Source organism: Furipterus horrens, unplaced genomic scaffold (assembly GCF_987537825.1).
Source record: "Furipterus horrens unplaced genomic scaffold, mFurHor1.1.pri manual_scaffold_15, whole genome shotgun sequence".
NCBI lineage: Eukaryota > Metazoa > Chordata > Mammalia > Chiroptera > Furipteridae > Furipterus > Furipterus horrens.
In genome coordinates, this window is record NW_028327185.1 from 14,841,060 (window position 1) to 14,864,280 (window position 23,221).

At 38.5% G+C, this 23,221-nt stretch overlaps 1 protein-coding gene across 1 annotated transcript in view; it reads right to left on the bottom strand.

The window, feature by feature from the left end:
• Positions 1 to 378: 378 nt before the first annotated feature.
• Positions 379 to 23,221, bottom strand: part of FMN2 (formin 2) — a 261,959-nt gene continuing 239,116 nt past the window's right edge. Inside the window, exons 17-18 of the mRNA XM_090263236.1 lie at positions 6,065 to 6,146; positions 379 to 1,910 (exon numbers count right to left, since the gene is read on the bottom strand). Coding sequence (XP_090119362.1) covers positions 1,884 to 1,910; positions 6,065 to 6,146 — 109 coding nt within the window. The 3' untranslated portion in view covers positions 379 to 1,883. The remainder of the gene's footprint in view (positions 1,911 to 6,064; positions 6,147 to 23,221) is intronic.

The window sequence follows — 23,221 nt, forward strand, 5'->3', positions numbered from 1 at the left end:
CATAATTGTTCCCTGTCTTATCTTTCAACAGCCTTTCACCACTTAATTGCATCAAATAAATTTTTGCATCTCATCGCTAAAAGATTTCTCAAACATTAATGTGTCGTTCACAAGTGGAAAATAGTTTTTTTTCTTAAAATTACATTAGGAAAATGTCAACCTTTCTCAAAATCTGTTTTGATGTAGCAGAACAATTATTTTATCTCTAAAAACAAGCATTCATCAAATACTTAACTGCTACCAACTGTTAAACTGGAAATAAAAATGTTTAAAAATCCTCAAGCACAGACGGTCTAACTTATTTTCGTCTCAGTTTTAACGATGACGGCTTCATTTTGCAAGTATCCTTAAGCAACACACACACAATAGACACAGAACTCTTTTAATACTCATTTTATTTTCATATAAATTAACATCCTAAAAAATTGAAATAGAAACACTAAATACAGTATTGCACATAGCGATCTTTGTTAAATGCCCTATATTTTCCTTGAAGAATATTAATATACACATTGGAGGGAGCGAGGAAGACAGGAAGACTACAAAACTACAACCAAAAAACCACTACTGTTTCTTTGCACTTGAACAACAAACTGAAAGGTAAGTGACCATACTTTACATAAATACAAACATAGTTATGAGTCAAAACGTTCTCTTTTTAAGTTGCTTCCCATAGTTGGTTTGCCATAGCAATAAATTCTCCCCTTTCTCTACAACCATAACCCCCAACAAATATCATTAAAGTAATTTTTGAAAACGGCACCTATTAATGTTGGATAAAACCATCAGAACTCATCGTAAGCTGACTTTAAGTATTCTCAGGAGAGTAGGAGATTTGATTTTTTCCTTCAACATAAAATAAAATTCTTTCCTAGGCTCTTCCAGATAATGAATCACTGCATAATTGTTTTGCAGCTTTTAATCACCCGCCATAACACAGAGAGACAATCCCAATTATGTCAAAGTTCTCAGGCAGGTGTGTTTAACTAACAGGTTCTAGGAAGATGCCAATCGATCCAAAAAGTTACTTTTTCTTTTCCTGACCAAAAATTAGTCATGTTTGGCAATTTTATGGGCATCGTTGAGTTAAATTCCTTCAAAATATTGAGTCATATTTTTTTTGTGGAAGGCAATGGCCAAGTTATAGAGGCACACTTTTAGATTTATTGCCTTCTGCTACAGATCAGCTTTATAAAGGGTCTCCACGGAGAGTCTGACAAAAGCCCTCAATAAACAAAATTTTGATTTCTGCCTATATAAATGGTTCATAGGAAAGGGATTTCCTTTTACAATATATTTTTTCTACTTATCTGATGAGTTAAAAAATGATAATCTTTCACAAATATATATTTAGGGAGAGCAACTCAAAAAGTTGGGAAAGCCTCAATTATGATATAAATAGCACTTAAGTTTTAGAATAGAAAACATATACGTAGATGTGAAACTGATACAATTCACCAGAAATAACATTTTAACCATAAATCTAAACGCAGTGATGTGGAGTACTGGTTGTTAGTAGAAAGGAAAGAATTTTGCTCTATACGGAATATTCTCACAAAAGTAAATTTTAGGTTAATGTGCAGCATGTTCAGAATTAATGCAGATACTGCCTCTTATACATGCTGTTTTGGTCTATTGGTGTCATACCATAAACTTTTACAAAAAGAAAAGGTGTCAAAGTCTCCACTGGTCTACTGCTTTTGCATTTTTATATGAATGTACGGGAAAATTCAACCATCAGTGAACTGTCTAGAAAACACAAAGATTATGCAAGAGGTCAAGAAGAAAAACGATCAAAATCATGTAGTTTCCTTCCCGCCTTCAGGTCAGCGGAATGAGTTGTAAGTGGTTAGAGTGAGTCATTTTCATCTGCTTTTCTTTGTTCAGGTTTTCATGCTTATCTTTGCTTTCTGAAAATAAATGCACCAGATAAGAGTTATAGTTAGAAACACGAAGTTAAAAAATGTATGGAGTTTAGAGTAGCCCAAACAAGACCTTTTCTTTTGGATCAAGTTCTCTGGGAAAGGTTAAAGATCAACCAGCCCATAAAGAAAAATATATAAGCGGAATATATTTCATCTTTTAGAATTTTTACCAAGACAAACCACTACATATTTCTGAGGAAAAAAGTTTTTAAAATTTATTCTTATTGATGTGAAAAAGTGCCAACTCAAGTTTCCCATTCTCGGTTTTATGTACAAATACACTAATATAAAAATGGAATTGTTTCATTTCTTCCCTTATAACAGCACAATTGAGGCTAACGACTAAATATTTATTTCTCCTTATTCAGTACACTTTAAATTTGTACTTCAATCAAAAATACAGAAAGTAAAGTAAACCATATATAATACTTGTCGTTAAGAATAATTTTGATACAGAGAAACTGAAAGGGAAAGAGCTTTTTTTTTTAATTTTTAATATTTGGTTAATTATTTAGGTAGCTAATTAGTTACTGTGCTTAACTAATAGTTCGAGGTATCCATTGTCATACCATCCTGTCTTTTTAAAACTTTGTTTTTCAGTTACAGCGGACATTCAATATTATTTTGTATTAGTTTCAGGAGTACGGCACAGTGGTCAATCATATAATTTACAAAGGGATCCCCCGGATATTTCCAGTACCCACCTGGCAATATACATAGTTATTACAATATTATTACCTATATTTCCTATGCTGCATTTTATATCCTTGTAGCTCTTCTATAACTGTCAGTTTGTACTTCTTGATTGCCTCTCCTTTTTCACTGAGCCCCCCCTCCCCGCCAACCTTCCTCCCATGTGGCAACCTACAGTTTGTTTTCTGTATCTACGAGTCTGTTTTGTTTGTTCACTTATTTTGGTTTTTTAGATTATATATATAAGGGAAATCATATGTCATTTGTGTCTCTCTGAGTTATTTCACTTAGCATAATACCCTCTAGGTCCATCCATGTTGTAAATGGTAAGATTTCTTTCCTTTTTTATGGCCGAGCAATATTCCATTGTATATATGTACTGCAGCTCTTTTTATCTGCTTGTCTATTGATGGGCACTTGGGTTGCTCCCACAGCTTGGCTGTTGTAAATAATGCGGCAGTGAACGTAAGGGTACAAATATCTCCTCAAATTAGTGCTTTGGGTTTCTTTGGCTATAAACCCAGAACATAAACTGCTGGATCATAAGATTGTTCTATTTTTAATTTTTGAGAAACCTCCCTACTGTTTTCCACAGTGGCTGCACTAATTTTCAATTCCGCCAGAAGTACACAAGGGTTACCCTTTTCTCCATAACCTCACCAATACTTATTGTTTGTTGGTTTATTGATGACGGCCACTCTGACAGTGTCAGGTGACGTCTCACTGTGGTTTTAATTTTCATTTCTCTGATGATCAGTGATACTGAGCATCTTTTTATATGCCTACTGGCCATCTGTGTCCTTTTTGGAGAAGTGGCTATTCAGGTCCTCTACCCATTTTTTAATTGGATTGTTTGTTTTATTGGCATTGAGTTGTATGAGTTCTTTATAAATTTTGGATATTTATCCCTTATCAGATGCATCAGTGGTGAATATCTTTTCCCATTCAGTAGGTTGTCTTTCCATTTTATTGATGGTTTCCTTTGCTGTGCAATAACTTTTTAGTTCGATGTTTGATGTTGTCCCATTTATTTTTTCACTTGTTTTCCTTTCCCAAGGGGATATATCAGAAAACAAATATTGCTAAGAGAAACATCAGAGATTTTACTTCCTATGTTTTTGTCCAGGATTTTTATGGTTTCAAGTCTTAGATTTAAGTCTTTAATCCATTTTTAGTGTATTCCTGTATACAGTGTAAGAAGGTGGTCTATTTTCTTTTCTTTTTCTTTTTTTTTGCATGTATTTGTTCATTTTTCCCAACACCATATATTGAAGAGACCGTCTTTACCCTATTATATATTCTTGCTTCCTTTATCATAGATTCATTGCTAATATATGTGTGGGTTTATTTCTCAGTTCTCTATTGTGTTCCACTGATTTATGTGTTTGTTTTTATACCAGTACCATGTTATTTTGATTATCATAGCCTTGTAGTATAGTTTGATACTGGGTAGTATAATACCTTTAACTTGTTCTTCTTTCTCAAGATTGCTGTGGTTATTCAGGGTCATTTGTGGTTCCATATAAATTTTAAAGTTATTTGTTCTACTTCTATGAAAAATGATGTTGGTATTTTGGTAAGAATTGCATTGAATCTATAAATTGCTTTGGGTAGTATGAACATTTTAACAACGTTAATTCTTCCTATCCATGATCACAGTGCCTGCTTCCATTTATTTATATTTTCTTCAATTTCTTACTTCAACGTCTTATAATTTTCTATGTACAGGTCTTTTATCTCCTTGGTTAAATTTATTCCTGGGTATTTTTTGATGCAATTGTAAATGGAACCATTTCTTAATTTCTCTTTCTGATTTTTCACTATTGGTGTGAAAAAATGCAACCAATTTCTGAGTATTAATTTTTTATCCTGCTACATTACTGAATTCATTTTTCAGTTCTAGTAGTTGTTTTGGTGAAATCTTTAGGGTTCTTTATATATAGTATCATGTTATCTGCAAATAATCACTGTTTTACCTCTTCCAATTTCGATGTCTTTTATTTCTTTTTCTTGCCTAATTGATGTGGCTAGGAGTCCTAATATTACATTGAATAAAAGTGGAGAAGGTGGACAACCCTGTCTTGTTCTTGATCTTAAGAAAATGCTTTTTAACTTTTCCTCCTTTGAGTATGATGTTAGCTCTGGGTTTGTCATATATTGCTTTTTCATTGCCACTGTGTTGAGAGTTTTTATCTTAAATGAATGCTGGATTTTATCAAACGTTTTTTCCGCTTCTTTTGATATGATATGATTTTAATCCTTCATTTTGTTTATGTTTTGTATCATGTAAATTGACTTATGAATATTGAACCAACCTTGCATCCTAGGAATGAATCCCACTAGATTATGATGTATGATATTTTTAATGTACTGCAGAATTCTATTTGCTCATATTTTGATGAGGATTTCTACATCTATGTTCACAGGGATATTGGCCAATAATTTTCTTGTTTTGTAACGTCTGTCTGGTTTTGGAATCAGGATAATGGTGTACCCATAAAATTAGCTTGGGAGCCTTTCCTCCTCTTGAATTTTTGTGAATAGTTTGAGAAGGATAGGTGTTAGTTCTTTGAATGTTTGGTGAAATTCACCTGTGAAGCCATCTGGTCCAGGACTTTTGAAGGGAAAACAGCTTTTAACTGAAGTCATAATTCATAACTTTTTCTAAAGGTGGTTATGTAATCATATAAAAAATTAGATTGTTTTCATTCTTTTTCCATTTAGACTCTATTAGACTAATCCAATTCAAAATTCTATTTTAAAGCCTAACTCAACTTTTCATTTAAAAGAGTATCACCAAGTAATAATCTCTCAAAATACTCAACAACACAGTGACAGTATGACGAGGAAAAACTTGTCTTTTTCACCAAGCCCTTCCCTCCCAGGGTGCCAAACTTGACATTTTGTTTTTAAGAAAGTGGGCAAGGAGGAACCACAGAAGAGCTTGTTAAATTCAGTTTATTGACTAACAGCTGTTCAGCAGCCAGCTGTAGAGAGCCACTGATGAGCACAAACCAGGTCTGACCCTCTGGTCTTAGCGAAGGACAGCTCTGCACTTGGCATTTCCCATTACGTTTTAGATCCCAATGGCACTTATGCAATTCTAACAGCCACTCAGGGTCCAAGTGCAGCCCTGTGTTGTTACTGTGTGAAATAAAGGAAGTGAAAGATTACCCCCCAACTCTGGCCTAAACACCTGTATCCACATAGAAGCACTCAGTAGATGTATCTTAATCCTTAAGCCTGGAATATTGAATACTGGGATTCTTTTAGCCTTTTGGGCCTAATTAAAGGCACCAAGAAGAGGAAATTCTTAAGTTAGAGGCTCATTATTTATTCAAATTTAATAGGAAAATAATTAAAATATTGTTTATATATATTGTCAAATCAGTATTTAAAAGCCAAAGAAAACCACAGGCTAAAGAACAGAAAAGTTAGATACTTACAATTCCAGAGTCATGTCTTGGTTTTATTTTATAAAGTGATTTTCCCTTTTTCTGCCTGCACACCTCTTCAGCTTCTTTTACTCTGGGTGGGGAGAAAACACATGCATTTGAACAAAGACCCACATAGATCATGTCAACTCACCTTATAGTCAGTGAGCAAGCATCCACTCATTAAGGATTTGATATATTGGAGAAAATAATACATAGAAATGCTATCTGATATTTGATTTTTAAATATAGAATGTTGTAGCTAGAAGCAAATTCATCCAGGGGTTCTTAAATTAAAATCAAAGGATGTAGAATGGAATAATATACCACAGATAAATGTTTTTATATATACGTTTCATCTTATATTAAAGGAGTCTTATATGCAAGAAAGTAAAGAAATATTCCCCATTTTTAGATGAGCATACCCAGATTGGCTCTGTTATATAAATAGGATGGGCACTATAACACAAATCAGAAGTATTAAAATAATTAAACTAACAGCATCATATAAAAACCTCAAATGCTTATTTAAAATGATTTCGGATTCACTTTCCACATCACACCTATTCATGCATAAAAGTCATTTGCAATGAATACTTTCAAGCATGGGAACCAATCATTTAATTGAAAACAGAAAACAGAGAGTGAGCAATAACAACATTTTAATACTACGAGGATTTCTTTTTAAACACACTCTCCAAGGAAAACAGTACTGACTTTGCCAAAGGCGGAGCTAAAAGAGGATATTATTTGGAGATTAAGTTCTACATTAAGTTCTGGCTTTGCTGCGTGGTATTGGGTAATATCCTGATACCTCTGATCCTTGGGTTCTCTCAAACAGCAAAAAGGATCAATAATTATATAATAGCATTACTGTTATCACTACACAGAGTTGTTGCAGAGATAAAAAATGATTTAAAACCTTTTTTCTAAAATTTAAATATTATAAACAGTTATCATGATTACTTTATATACATCATAAGGAATCTAGAAACTGGAATTCTATTGATAAAAGGAGGAACCATATTAGTTATATTTTATTACTACGCTTTGCCTTGAGAATTTAAACATGGAGTATTTCTGAAGAAAGTAAACAGGCCATGATATCTTAATACTTTGTACATAAACCCTGAAGCCTATTTCCTCAAAGAAATAAGTTATAAATATATTTCTTGAGCTCTGTGGCAAAAGAGCTAATGAGAGTACTCATTTCCTACTCTGTTGAGCGAATCCCTGTTTTTAAACCATACAACGGAATAAGTAATCCAGTACAGGAGCTAGGAGCGTTTACCTTAAAGTGTGACAAATGAAAGTAAATCCTTTAGGACATAAAGTGCCTGTAGAATTGATACTGTTAATAATTCCAGAAAATGATCACAATTTAGAAGACACGCCATTGTTAACACATCTATTACGTTCTACTCTGGCCATAAATTGCCTTTAATCCTCCCTCCAAACATCTGAAGACAAAAATATTTTCTTTATAACAAACCAAGGATTGCAGAGTCCCCATCTTTCCCTAAAACAACTATCAGTAAATTTAAGTTGAAGTATTTGGACAGGGAATTAAGGAACCCTTTTTTTTTTTTTTTTTTTAGCACTTAGCCGAAATCCATTAGATCTCCTCTTAAATTCAGTGGGAGCACTTTAAAGCATGTTGTGACATTTATAAATACATACTTCACAAGTATTTAGATCACCAAAGCATCTTAATTTTCTATCTTATTTATCTTGTTCTTAAAACACATTTTTGTAAGGATCCCAGGAAGCCGAGTCTAATACACACATATTTATTTTACACAAAAACAAATTCAGCCATTCCTTGCAGCAGAGATGATGAAAACTTAAAAGAATGTGTACCAACGAGCCCTCCCAAGATCTTTTAGCTCATCCATTTACTTGACAATCATTTATGGAGAAGTAACTCCAGGACAGGCACTAGGATCGGCTCAATTTTATAAGGACAGTTACACTCACTGACTAATAGCGGACATACACATAAGCAGGTAGAAAGCAATGGTGCTTGAACACAGCCAGGTTTGTAGAGGTCCAGCAGTGTCCCAGAGAAGGTGACTGGGGCTGCCGGGCAGGGCTTCAGGAAATCGTTCTGGAGCAGGATGACAGCCCAGCCTTGTTTCAAAGATAAATTCTAAGTTTTCATATATTTCATGAAACAGGGAATGGTATGGAGGGTGAAAGTGGAGCACTGTATACAGAATAATAAACACAAAGGCCAGCGCTTAAGGAGCTGCCATAGGGTCCCCACACTACTAAGGGGCCAATGTTCCAGCTGGCTCCCAGGTTTCTGACTCAGTTTCTTATGTGTAGGAAAGGAAGGTCCGTCACTGTAGCCAGAGCACATGATTTGGGGAGCTGGAAAATCTGAGCATCAGAATCTTGAGCAGTTGCTCTTCAAACTTAGAAGAGTCATTGAGAATTTATTAAAATGTAGTTCTTCGGGGCCCTGGCTCAGTAGTTCAGTTGGTTAGAGCATCATCCCCATACACCAAGGTTGCTGGTTTGATCCCCAGTCAGGGCATGTACAAGAATCAACCAATGAATGCATCACTAAGTGGAACAACAAATTTATGTTTGTTTCTCTCTCTCGCTCTATATATATATGAAAATCAATGAAAAGCCATTCTTTAAAACTCAGTTCCCAGCCCTGGCTGGTGTGACTCAGGGGATTGAGTGCCAGCTTGCGCACCAGAGGTTCGCCAGTTCGATTCCCAGTCAGGGCACATGCCTGGGTTTTGGGCCAGGTCCCCAGTTGTGGGCACACGAGAGGCAATCATATATTGATATTTCTCTCCCTCTCTTTCTCCCTTCCTTCCCTTCTCTCTAAAAAATAAATAAATAAAATCTTTAAAAAAAAAGAAAACAAATAATGTATATTATGTGAGATTCCTTTAAAAACATAATAAAACATAAAATGCAGTTCCCTGGGCATACTCTTCTGTATTTCAGTTTAGTCCGTTGGAAATGCAATTATAAGCAGCACCCAGAATAATCTGATGGAGGCAGCCTGGGAGTAGCACTTTGAGAAACAGCACCCTGGAACCCAGCTATTCTCCCCAAAGCCCGGACTGGGTGGCCACACTGAGCCCCCAAACCACCACACTTCCTCACCCCTCTCTACTTCACAGTGAGACTGTAAACAAGGAGGTCACAACCCCAAACCACAAAGAACTGCTCACTCCAGCACTTTGTGCATCCCCGTCCCCCCCCAAACAAATGTTGCTTCTTTCAAATGCCAATTTCATGTCAACAAAAGTCTGACAACAAGACATTTTTTCCATACTTTAGGCAGGAAAAAGAATGGGTCCCAGAGGTGAGGCGCACTGCCAGAGTCGGCAGAAGGAAGACAAATAATGAGGGAGAAGCGGGGGTGGAGGGCCCAAGCCAGCCGTCCACCCGAGCCTCCCCTCTTTGGGCTCCCCATCTGGGCGTCTGCGACGGGATTGTCAGCTGCAAGTTCAGGCCTATTGAGTAACCACTTGTCTGTGTTCCATCCTCTTTCCTTCCCGCCTCATCCCTCATTCACCAATTCCTACAACTTCTTCAACCGAGCAGGAAAAAAATGTTCGTCTCACAACTAGACGTCAAAGGCTTGAAGTGATGGTGGTGATGACATTTCAAATAATAAACAGAAATGACCAGTATGTTCTGTTTGGAAAGAAGGGCTAATACTTCATTTATAAAGAAATACAACAGTCTGTTTACGCGAAGAAGGAGGAAAACATAGTTGGTTTGAAGAAGACAGCCTTTGGCTATCAAATTTTGCCCATACTTGAGTTTTAACCCCAACCTGGGTGAGGTCTATGGCTGGTGTGCAGACAGACGAAGGTCTCACGCACGACTCACGCCAAGGCGATGGCCGGCGCGTGTGCTAGTCAAGACTTCACCCTATCTGAGAACTAGAAAGGGAAGTAAGAATTTTTGGATGACATCTTTGATAGGCTTATTTTAACAACTACAACTTCCAGTCAGCGGTCGCAATGACAGAACGGAAATATGAGCAAAACCAAATCATATGATAGTGGCAACTCTTCACTCAGCACTTTTCATGATTTTGGAAAAACAACACAGAAAGCGGAGACTAGAAAAACCGGAAATGCAGCATTATCTTTTAGACATGGGGATACTAACTGGTAGAGAATGGCTGTATTATCTTTTATTGTCTCTGAAACTTGAGAAACAAAACTGTCATGAGTAAGTTTCAAAAGTATGTACTTAGCTCTTAAATGGAGGACCAAGAGTAATCAATGAAATAAGGCATTATCTTTTAAGGAATAACTTAATCATGGGAAATAAAAAGAAAACATATGGAATCAGATCTGGCACACAGAGTAGGAGAGCAATTTGAGCAAAACAATTTTTGTCATAAGCAAATATTTTTTCTGGCAATGGCCAAAGAAACCATGGGTAATGCCCAGAGAATGGAAACTTGCTCCCTGCATGGACCCATCTTTGTAAAACCAATACTGAATGAAGTCTTTAAAAAAAAATTATACTCTCTCATCTTTTTGAAAACTGAAGTACCAATGGTATACATTATATTAGCTATATCAGATTTGGGTAAAGCTTTTCTCTTTCTTAAATAAATGGAATAATTTAACTTACGCTTGATGGCCAGTGATTATCATTGCTCACGTCACTATTGTGACATGGTCATACAGGGCCACTCGAAGGCCTCCTCGGATGAACGCACACAGCAGCCTGCCCACACGCTGGCCATGCACTTGGTACTTCACTGCACTTTACCCCATGTCTACTTTTCAGTTTTCGCTTTGTTCCCAGGTTGGCAGGTTGCGATTGCTTCCAGCTAGCACCAGCATGCCTGCCTCTGTCTTCTTTTAATAATCTGGATCTTCTTTAGAGGGGAGAACCAGATACCAAAGCTAATTTCAATGAGCCTCAAGTTATAGCCATAACTCTGAGTTCAGTCCTAACTAAGCAATAGAGCTCCCGGACTGGGAGGCAGTAAGTAATTTCAGCCACGACAGGGCTTTTCCCTCACTCCCCACTTCCCTTGTAATTCAGGGTTCACACAGACACACATGGCTTTCCTGTTCTAAATGTCTAGGGGTATAAAAGTCTAAGACAGTGCATACCTGAGTCATAGTGCACCCCCCGCCCCAAGCCTGCTTGCTCAGCAGTTTGTCCACAAACATGGAAAGAGATGCTGGAATGACTGTGAAACTGGAAGTTCAAGTTTATCAAGTTAAAGAACTGTTACAGCCTTCATTGGTGATGCTACAGAGAACCACCTTCAGGATAAGAAGGGAAGCATTTGGGGAGAAATATGACTGAGGTTATCCCTCAGTTGCAATTGTTTTAAAGGGCAGAAATGACCCGAGGAAAACAAAGCACCTTTAAGTATTTAAGTTTAAATTTACTCTTAAAAACTCATATATTAAACTTACCTTTTAAACATGAAGTTGTATATGTAACCTAAAGGAAACTAATTAAATGTCAAAATGTCAATGTAGATTCTTCATTCCTTACATACAAATATTCTAGGTTGTTTATTTGGTTTTAAGACATTAAGCTTTGAAGTAAGTTATTAATCACAGAAAATTTGAGTCCAAAAGAATGAGACTATTTTAAATTAAAGCTTATATTATAGAGAAGACAGAGGTGACAGAATGAAAACTACTTTTTATTAGATAATTTGTTGAAATATTTTTAATTTAAGGTTTATAGTATAGAGAAGACAGGTAGGTGACAGAATGAAAAATACTCTATCACAAAATTTGCTGACACTCGTTTTATTTTGCTATTTTCCCCAAATGAAAAGTTTCTCAAATGGTGTCTTTACTATAACCGGATGCATTTACACCAAGGACTATTCTAAACAAAGAGTGTGGCTTCTTACTTCTCTCCTACGAAAGATGCCCTTTTCTCTGTATTTTCCCTCCGCAGCCCCAGACCCACCAGTCATTGTCAGGCAAACACACACAGAGCGTTCAGTGTGATTAGGCTTAAAGGCAGTTCGCGAGATGAAGAAGGGAGATGCTTTCTGGCACAGACACGGAGACAAGAAACCAGACGTCCCTGCAGCCTTCAGGCAGAAGAATTTTTATCTACTTTCTAGAGCAAAAGCCAGGCTGGCCACAGTCTTATCAAGAAAACAGATACGCTCTCATCATTCAATCGAATGAGAAACGGAGCCACTTTCCTGCCACGAAACATTAATAATTTTGTCCAAACAAGTATCTGTGGTAGACGGATTCATTTCCTGCTGGCTCCGGCTTGGCTTGCTAGGAGAAGCCTGAGCGTTTCTGTTCTCCACAGCCTGTGAGAGGTTCTCACGTGCAGCCCAGCGCCGGGAGGTCACCCGTCTGAGGTCCTTATACAGTGGGGACAGTCCTTCTAACAAGGAGCTAAGCGTAGACATAATTATCATTATTACCAGTTCACAATGTCCTTTGCTTGCCTACAAATTTACAATTTTTTTAACCCAAAAGAGGGAGGGAGGGACCCCAGACAAAGGCTGGCGAGGAGTAAGAGTACCAGCTTTGAAGTTGTGGGTGTCTCTCTAGCAAAGACAGAGGAGGTATTACACACCTTGTGGATTTACAGGTGATTTTTTTTTTTTTTTTTTTTGGTGGGGGTGGTGAGTTTATTCCTGGTTCCATCTTTTCTCTTGTATTAACCTCAATGATTTAAAATACATATACACGCACAAAATAACAACCCCCCTAAAACTAAATGGAAACACCCCACTAAAATGTCACCTATTATCTCAAGCAAAAATAAGTGTCACAAGCACATACTTCTGGATTTGAGCTGAATTCCTGAATTTCATCACTGATGGTCTCTGACTTCTTCAGAGCGAGCATTGCATCTGCACCTCAGACGCCTGTGGGGAGCCATCGGAAAGAACACAAAGTAGCTCCCGACTTAAGGAAACTGAGGTTAAAAAACAAAACAAAAAACACCTTTGAGCTCCCTGATGTGACGGGACCGTGGCTCCAAAATGGACATTCAGAGCTGGAGAAGGACGCACTGGGCAGCCCAAGGGCCTCGCATCCCACTCGCTTCACTGTGAGGCACGACGCAAGCCCGCCCCTCCTAGTGACAATGTGAGCTGAATCTTGAGGAACATCCCTAGCCAAAAATCTAGGGTTCTGTAACAGCTCCATACACATCTTCTATGTTTATATCTTAAAAAACTGCAGGTACATATCAAATCTAAAGCCAATAAGCCAAGATGAGGGACATCATTGTTTCCTGAAACTTCTGTTTTGTGACATGTCCATGGATGCTGTGCAATGAGATGAATTTTAAGGACACACAAATGGGTTCCTTATCATCTGATCTCATAAATGATTGGGTAAGAGTCTATAAATGCAGGACATTATAATTCATGGATAAACTGTCACAGAAAAAACCTTTGCCCATAGTATTGGAACGGCTATATGAGGGAAGATGGGTATGAATGTATGCTAGGCTCTCATTTCAAAGCAAATGAAACAAAATTCACACACACACACACACACACGCACGCACGCACGCACACCATTCACACCAGCCTTTCTGCTGAATCGCAGTTGTCAGCACTCTCCTAGCGGGTGTACCCACCAGCTTTTGGGTTCCCCACCGTGCTCATGTCTGAGAGGTTAACTAGTCTTTTCATTCTCTCAGAGAACTTCAGGGTTTTCCAACCATCACTCCGGAGATGCTTTCTTAATTTTTGGAGATGCTTTCTTAATCTCTTTTGCTGCTTCTTAATTATTCAACTTCCCCTCAAATGTTATTTTTCCTCCCAGGACTCTAATCTTGACTCTAATCTTGACTCTGATTGCAGAGGAAATCTCCACTCGGTGATTCCGACTATCTTTCTATGCTGAAGACTTTCCGATCCAGACTTGCGGCTCTGACCTTCCCCCACCTCATGCCCCAAAGCCTCGGGACCTTATTCTCCTCTCACTCCCCTGGCCCTTGGCTAAGAACATAAGCATTCATCCTCTGAATACTTTCTCTCCCTCTTCATCACCTTCCATCCATAAGCAAATAATTAGCAAGTTCTGTTATTAATTATTCCTTTAAAATCTGTCCCAACATCCCCTAATTCCATTGTCCCTGATTTTTTCAAAACCTCCTCCTTCTGTCACCTGGACCACTGTACATCCTATGTAAGTTTAATCTGTCCTTCACAAATGCCCTCAACATGGGAAGCATCTGAGCCACGTGTTCCTTTGGCAAGGAAAAATTGTTTAAGTTCCTTAGTGAGGTAGTCAAGGCCACTTCCAACTAACTTAATGTCTCCTTGGTGTCTGCACTGTTCCTCGGGCTGAACCACCCAGAACCACACCACACCCACCCCGTGGTAGACCTTTGCTACATCTGTTCCCCCAGGCCTGCCCGTTCTTTTTTCTCTTCCTCCCACAGGTCCTTCAAGTAAAGCTCAAAATTACCTTTCTATAGAAAGTACCTCTGACCATGGCTGGCTTGCTTTTGCATAATTTAGTTCAAATTTTTATTTTATATTTTCAAATCTATATATTTTATTTAAGTATAGTTAGTATGTAATCTTATATTGATCATATTAAGGCGTACAGTACAGTGACTTGACATTTTTATACAATGTGATCACCCCACTAATTCTAGCATTCATCTGTCACCATGTCAACTTACCACAATGTTACTGATTAAATTCCCCTCCCCCCTTTTCACCTATCCCCCTTCCCTTCTGGTAACCAACCATCTGGTCTCTTTCTACGAGTCTGTTTTGGTTTTTTTTGTTTCATACAGTATTTGTCTTTCTCTGCCTAGTGTATTTCACTTAGCATAATACCATCTAGATCCATCCATGTTGTTGCAGATGGCATCATGGCTATTTGTTCATCTGTCTCTTTGCCTTGTTGAATAGGAAGTTCCTTGAGATTAGGAATCATGTATCTTCACTTTTACCTTACCAAGAATAATAACCCTCACACAAATAAGTGTTCACTAGATGTTTGAAAAACAGCTGGCTCGATGAATGAATGCTGATGAATAGGGGAATTAAAATTAAGCTAAACTGTCAAGGGAATAAATCTGGGCAAATAGCTAGAGCTGAGATCTAAATCTCATTTTTCTGCCCCCTTCTTCCAGTGAACTCTTCAGCAATAAGTCTGGATGTTCAATTCATATTCTGAGTAAACTCTGTGGGCTTTTATTTGAATTGAATATTGAATTTACTCATTTACTGTTACAATTCCATCCATAAATAACAATTTAGTTTGAATAATTGTACATGAAATTTAAAGTTATGAAATAGTCTAGGTTGTCATATTCACCTTCTTCCATCTTACAGGAAAGCTAATTTTGCATACACTGTATGAAACCTTAGTGGCCTAGAAGGATTTGACATGAAATTGTGTCAAACTTGTTTCACTAACTTTTATTAACTCCTAGGTTAGTGGAAACGATAAATGACATAGATGTACTATATCTTCATTTCAACAAAGCAGTTAAAGAATCTCTAATTGGATGTGTCCAGACCAGATAGAGAAATGATGGCTAGATGAGAGGACATGTAGATCAATTTACAATAATAAACTGTGTCCAAGGAAGACAACAGGGTGACTTTAAGTATGGTTATGTCCCTGTTTTAAAGAGTGTCACGTTGAAGACGTTCAGAGCACAATCAGCTGGTTGAATTTATTATAAAGGCTGCTTTACTCTGAGGACAGAGAAAACTGTCCTAGCAATCACGGATGTTCCAAAACTGACTGACCTGCTTTTTCATTGGAAGAACCTTAACATTTGCAGTGAGCCAGTGGGGTGCCCCTACACAGTGGGCATTTCATGTGCACCATCTTATTCAGCCACCTGGCAACCAAACACGAGAGGTGCCATTATGCTATTTTAGGGACAAGGAGCCTGAGACTCAAAGAGGTCCCTGCGGTCACACAACAGAAGATGAAGGAGGACACCCAGATCTTATGGGCTTCAGAGTCTGCACCCTTTCTGTATCCCTCCCACCAGGAAGGGTACAAAATCATGGGACAGATAATCTCACATTTATTTCCCAAGTTCAATATCTCTTCCCCTTTAGAGAGCTTCCGCAAAATGAGAATCTTAAAAGACGCTATAATGTTAGCTCCTTGAAGGCAGAGGATGCAATGTGTTTCCGCTCCATACCCCATGCCCAGCACAGTGCCTGGCTCATCAAAGTAGCAGCTAACACTTACTGAGATCTATGTGCCGAGCACTAGGCTAAGAGGGTTTACAGATTTTATTCCCTTTAAATCTTGTTAAAACCCCACAAGGTACTGTTGTTACCCAACTTTTACAATGAGGAAACAGAAACTTAAAATGGCCAAATTATTTGCTTGAGGTCATACATCAATCTGCGGCAAGTCCGTGGTTCGAATCCAGGTAAATGCGAACATTCAACCTCCACAGCTCTAGTTTTAACCACGGTATCACACTGGCCCTTACAATGCCAATGCATGGGGAAAACAAAACAGACAGCCATCGATACCTCCCCTTTCTACTTATTTATGTTTATATACTCATTTACATGTATATTTATCATAAATCATATTTGTATTCCTTATATTATATTGTTTACTATTTTTACTTCTAGTTATTTAGAAATATTTGATTCTAAATTTTTTAAAACTCTGAATATATAAATTATGGCAGTTTAAATTGATTTTTGAAAAGAAACTATATAGAAACAAGAGTCGCGTGCTTTATCAGATTCTGGAGAGATGTACTGTAAGTGGGCAAATTCTGAACTCTGTTCAAGGCAAAGCAATAATGAAACACAATGGGCTGTAGTGTTCATCTTTGCAAAAGGAACGCACGTCAGATTGTCCAGAGGAAACAAAACTACCACCACAGTTTCTTGATTCTAATTTCTAGGAGGAATTTTTGACGTAGTTCTTGCAATAAGAAATGTGACCTGTAGTCAGGAGAAATCTAAAATTACAGAGGACAGTGGCCTTTTTTAAAAAAACACAAATCCTCAATAACACAAATCCTCAATAAAAACTGAGGTTAGTTTTTAAACCTGAACTCAGTGAAGACGTTTCTGAGGAGAGGGGCGTGCACGTTGAGGATGTCCTGTTGCTTTTTGGTGCTCTGACCTGGTACAGGGAGGGACATAGCTCTGGAAACTCAAGGACAGTCGCCATTTCCTCTTGATTATCTCAAATTGTAATGGTCTCAACTGAATAGTAGTGAGTAGGTGGCTAGCCTCTGACTAGTGCTGGAAATACCGACAATTCCGCGCTGGTGAAGGAGGGAAATAAACTTGCTTCGTGAGCCAGATGAGTAAACAGCAGAGTTCACATTCCACTGTGTAAATAAAGAGCCTGAATTATATTCTGTCAAACCAAGGGTCGTCTTCTTTCACGATCTCCCATAGGAATTTAACATGGTATCAGAAAAGGATGGCAAATCTAGAATGTGCTAGTTAGAACTTTTTTAAATGCTTAGATGATAGGCATTTAAGTCACCTTAATACAAATATTTATGCTCATATACATGTTAGAAATTTTAAGCTTCTGATCACATATTTTTCACTAATTTGAAATATCTGATTTAGGGGAAAAATGTTTGTTTTTCTCCTAGATCATGTAGTAGTGACAATTTTTATTCGATATTAGACATGGATTTACATGGAATTTACAAGAGTAGCTCAGTTGAATTGCCTTTTTTTAAAAGTTCTGTAAGAATGACCATGTTTTTTCTCTATATACTGGGGATTTTTAGATTTTGTCAATAGAATGGTGAAATGACACTCCCTGGTTCCACAAACGTATGACAGTAAAAGTGATTTCTGTCATACGTGATGGCCAAAACTATTATAAAATCGCATTTGACAGCGAAGTTCATGTTTTATTATAGAAAAAGTGTTGGTTACAATAACTGACATTTTTTCACGCAAACATCCTTTTCTATTAACCTTTACTAATTGTTACCGTTATTATTCCCACCTGTGTTAAGATATTTTCTTAATCTCAGTGATTTTTATTTTACATATGACTCAGAAAAGTTTTTGATTATAGCTAGTGAGATATCAAATTAAGTTTTGCTGGTACGTACACTATGGTTTACATTTTGACCCTTCTCTGGCAAGGACAATATGTATGAATGACTTAGAGCCGATGTTTTTAGAAAGATCTATTTTGTTGGGGAATTCAAGGGCTTTTAGACATAGGGATTAGTTTATACAGAGTTTATCATATTTCCTCCCTGTAAAACTCATAAAAGAGTAAAACAAAGCTATTTATATCCTAACGGCTTAGAATTGTGTAAGAGGAAGAATGGCTTAATTAAGGAGGAAGATGTGGGAGATACAAGGCAGAAAGGAGATCAAGAAAAACACACATATTAAGGGAGAACAGGGGTTACAATTTTTCCTCCACTGCATTCTTCCGAACTGAACAGAAACATGTTATTTATCCCCGCATCAAAACCAAAGAATTCCTTAATCCGCTTCCCCCTCCAGCGAGACCCTTCCTCTGTGATCCTGTAGAAGTACACACCCCTCCAAAGAGTTGCCTACAGGCACTGTGTCCACTTTCTGTGCTCCCGTCTGACTCAGCGTTTGCCCCTAACCTTTGGATAGAGGCAACTTTTGCGGACGTCACCTATTCCTCCGAGTTCCCAAATGCAAAGGTCCTCCTCCCCTTCACACAGGCAGGAGCAGCAGGTCACACGGTTCCTTCTCTGACCCCTCCTTTCTGAAGCCCTTACCTTCACTTGGTCCACCAGGCCACACAGTCTGGCCCCAATGTCCCCCCTCCCCACTCTTCCTGTCCCTCTCTCCTCTTGCTCACTCGGTTCCAACCATGCTGACCTCCCCTCGAAACACTGTTTCCTCAGGCTTTGCACTTGCTGTTCCTGTCTGGACTATCCCACCTTTATATGTCCATTGGTTTATTCCCTCACTTCCTTTAAGTGGCTGCTGTACCTCACTTCTCAGAGAGATGGTGTCTGGCTAGATCTTCCCTTTGCCCCACTTTATCTTCTGTCAGGGCTCATATCAGCACCCAGTGCATATTTATTGATAAACAGTTGCCCCTTACTATAATGCAAGCTGCAGAGGGCAAGGATCTGGGTTTGTTCACAACTCCCATGCCTGCTATATAGTAGCTACTCAATAAATACTTGTTGCGTGGCCTCAGGAAGCACGTGGATGATCTCATACGTTCACAGGGAAGAAAGAATGCAGGCGTGGTGTTCAGGGTAGAAAGAGGGTGGAAGAAGGCATTGCAATGAATGATTATAAATAGAAAGGAAAAGCTGAATTAAAGCATTCTTGATTTTCCAATCCCCTCCTGTGTCCCAGGATTTGTCTCAGAACAGCCATTCCTTAGAGAGGAGCAAACCTGAGGTTGGAGAAAACTGATTTTTAAATAGTTCTGCTTCAAAATTTTCTCCCCGAGAAAGAAAGGTGAAGAGTACAGCCTTGCTGATACTGGGAGCGTTGGAAAGTATAATCTGTTGTGTTCATCATGGTTCCGATGCAGGCTTAGCTGAAATACCAAATGGTGTGGTCCAGCCTGCGTGGGAAGCTAAAGGAATCCAGGAAGTCCAAAGAAAGTCTAGAACAATGAACAGAACTGGGAATTCTATATCGGGGCAATGGAAAACCTGATAGCATTTTCATAGATAACCTCCAATATTTGAAGACCCATTTCATGGACAAGGATTGGGTTTATTTGTGTGGTCCTAAAGAGAGTAGAATTACGGCCAGTGAGTGTAGGGTTCAGTCAGTCAGATAGCCATTCACTCTACTATCCTTTCCCCAAAGCCTCCCGGGCCAGATGGATTACAAAAATCGTAACTTTTCTAATTTCACACAGAAACCTGATATATAACACTACAGACGGGTCTGATGCAGCATTACTCTTTCTGTTGTCAATATATGAACATCCACACTAAGTGGAAAGGCAGAGGCTATAGACAGCCTCCAGTGAGTTCAGGTGACCACGAACTTGTGAGAAAACTTTTGGCTTCAGAGGCTTTTGGATCACCAAACCATAGACAAGTGGTTATGCCACTGTGCTAAAAATATATAAATAAAGCTGTATCTATTATAATAATTTCCCCGAAGTTTGTGAACTCCATTAAACTCTCAGACTAGAGAAGTCATTAAGCTCTCAGGCAGAAAACAGAAAATGGCCACTAACAATTAGGAATTTGGAAGTGAACACTTAATTGTCAGATTTTCTTTGATCGGCTTGATTGGAAATCTTGTTTTTAATAACTACTCATGAATAGTAAAATTTATACTTTATGAAAGTCAGAACATTTTCTTCCTCTTCACTATGACCCACCAGCTTTCTGATGATTATGTTCTTACATCTCTAAAGGTAAGAGGTCGTGCCAGATCCCTGATTCTTATCTGAATGTTTGGGACATGGAAGTAGATCATAGTCAGTGGTCAAGGGGTTCTGAACCCTTTTCTTTTTCTTTATTAACAATAAGCTTTCCTCAGAATAATGCTACTTTCACTTACTTGTATTTGCATTTTTTCCTGAATGGTTACATGCGACTGCAAATAGTTCATCATCGATCCAGCCATCCAGCCATGATATTAAAAAAAAAAATGCTGTTGCACCTTTTTTTCTAATTGACCATCAACACTATCTAGCCTCAAATTCTTGCTGTAGTACTCTATTTTCTAGATCTTTCATTTTGCTGTTGTAAAATAAAAGTTTAGGAAAATTAGAGGCTGCAGGATATAAACCCATGTACAAGTTCATTGCAGAATTAAGAGTGCTTCTGTTCTAAAAACAACACATGAATTTAAGAATACATTAATATCCATGTCTAGACTGACTTTTAAAATGAAAGCTTCTGAGTTATCTGTGAGCATCTTAACTTCTCTGAACTGATGAAATATACTTTTTTCCAACGATGTCTCATCTTATTTACCTCCCCCACAAGCTTGGAACACTTTAAAGTGGCCAAATGGAATTTTATCAAACTTTCCAAAAATGTTCACCCCTAGGCCATAGGAATTTGAACCAAAGAGGTTAATTTAAAAAAATAATTCCATCTCATAAAAGTAAGATCTACTGTAAATACACTTTTATTTCTGATGTGCTTTATTTTTTTGTAAAATATGGATTATATAAATTTATGATCAGAATATTTTAAACATGAGAGCACTTCTACCTCCTTCCCTTTTACTCAACCAACAAATCTCAGAGACCAATCTCCGCACACTTTTATGAGAAATTAAAGCTTAGAGGAGTGGAGATTCTCACATGCAAGCTTTTACTTCGGGCTATTTTACGTTCTAAATGAACGTCTCTGACTCGGACACCAATTTCCACATGTGTTTTTCCCACATCGCCAAACGATGGACCCAGTTCTGACACCAGCCACTGGGAGACAGCACCAGACCCCACAGGTCAGGGGTTACGTCCCACCAGATGGCCCAGCTCACGTAAGACTCTCGTCGCAAGTCCAGGCGGTCAGCTGTGCTTCTGGCCAACCGGCTAGAGATGGGAGGCTCCAGCGACACCCTCCTCAGGTTCGATTACTTTGGTAGAATGGCTCACAGAAATCTAACATTTTATTTACTACATCCCTGGTTTATGATAAGAGGATATAACCCGGGAACAGACAGATGGAAGGGCTACAACAGGGCAAGGTAGGTGGAAGGAGCGTGGAGCTCCTATGCTCTTCAGGTGCGCCACTCGTCCCAAATCTCCATGTGGCCACCAAGGTGGAAGCTCCTTGAACCGCATCCTTTGGTTTTTGTTGTTGGTTTTTTAATGAAGGCTTCTTTACATCAGCGATCCTAATTAAATCATCGGTCACTGGGGACTGGTTCAGAACATCTCCCCTCCTCAGAAGTCAGGGCTTTGGGATTGAAAGTTCCAATCCTCTAACCACAGGGTTGGTCCCACTGGCCAACCTTAGGTGACCTAGTGGCTTTTTGAAGTCACCTCATTAAGATAAGCAAGGACACTTTTGTTGCTCTTTCCACTTAGGAAGAGTTTTGGGAACTCCATGCCAGGAATGAGACTGGAGACCAAATGTATATTTTTTCATTATAAACCACAATATCACAATGCCTATATGGCATAAGTATTTAATATATTCTTTTGAGAAGGAGCAAATGTCTATATAATTCAACCTAATTTTAAGTTTTATCATTTTTGAAAGCGATGGTAAGTGCAGGCCACCTTAGATGTCCATATTATAAAACAACAAAGAAATACTAATGTGGCTTAAATATAAAATACTAATTCATTAATATGACTATAGGTTATTTCATTTATTAAAAACAACAGTAATGCTGCCCTTATATCATGTCTCACCATTGGGTTCTACACAAGCCTAGGATGAAATATAAAATCAAGCATACTTTCTTCTTCTACTGCCCCATTACCCCAAATGTGGCAGCGACGAGGGTCATCTCTGGGTCTGTGGAACCCAGAGCATCATGCCCCTCTCAGGGACGAAGCTGGCAGACCTAAATAATGCTGAATGTGGCTTCTTCTCCAGGGCCCACTTTCAATCACCTTATCTCCCAGCTCACGTCCAGAGCCTCTCCAGGGGCAGAAGAACCTTACGAAACCCATCAAGAGATGGTAGTGACTTCATGACCTCGGGGTCGTTCTGCTCAAATTAAAACGATCACAGTCTCCACCAACTCAGCCAAAATTCTGTCCTCATCAACACTTATATTACTTTCTGAAAAGTAGTAGGTATTTCCTTTTAAAAAGCCAGAGAGCTCGGATCTGCCTAATTCTCGAAAGGATAGGGCAAGCTTACCCCTGCGTGTGTACTAGCAACAAGGCACGTTCGTTCTCCCCTGACGCTTGGTTTTCACACTGGCCAGGGTTGGCTAATTGTATATCACACAGGGCAGTGGTGGACGCAGCTCCTGTAAGAAGAGGGCTGCGTGCCCTTTTTGCAAACACGGAAGTGGCGCCTTTCAGCATGACCCTCACTCTGTAAGACACAGCTATCCAGACAGAACTTTATATAGCTCAGCATCAAGTTTTAAATCATTCAAGGAAGGAATCTGTAAGGAGACATACCAGCTTTTCTCCAGAGAGAGATCAATGAGCTGTGGAGACATGTTGGCCAGGAACACTGTCTTTGATCTAGATACAGAGTGTGACACACGGTGCCAGTCTAAGGGGCACACTTTGTAATCAATTGGAGGTGGAACGTGGCCAGGGACATGTGGGACAA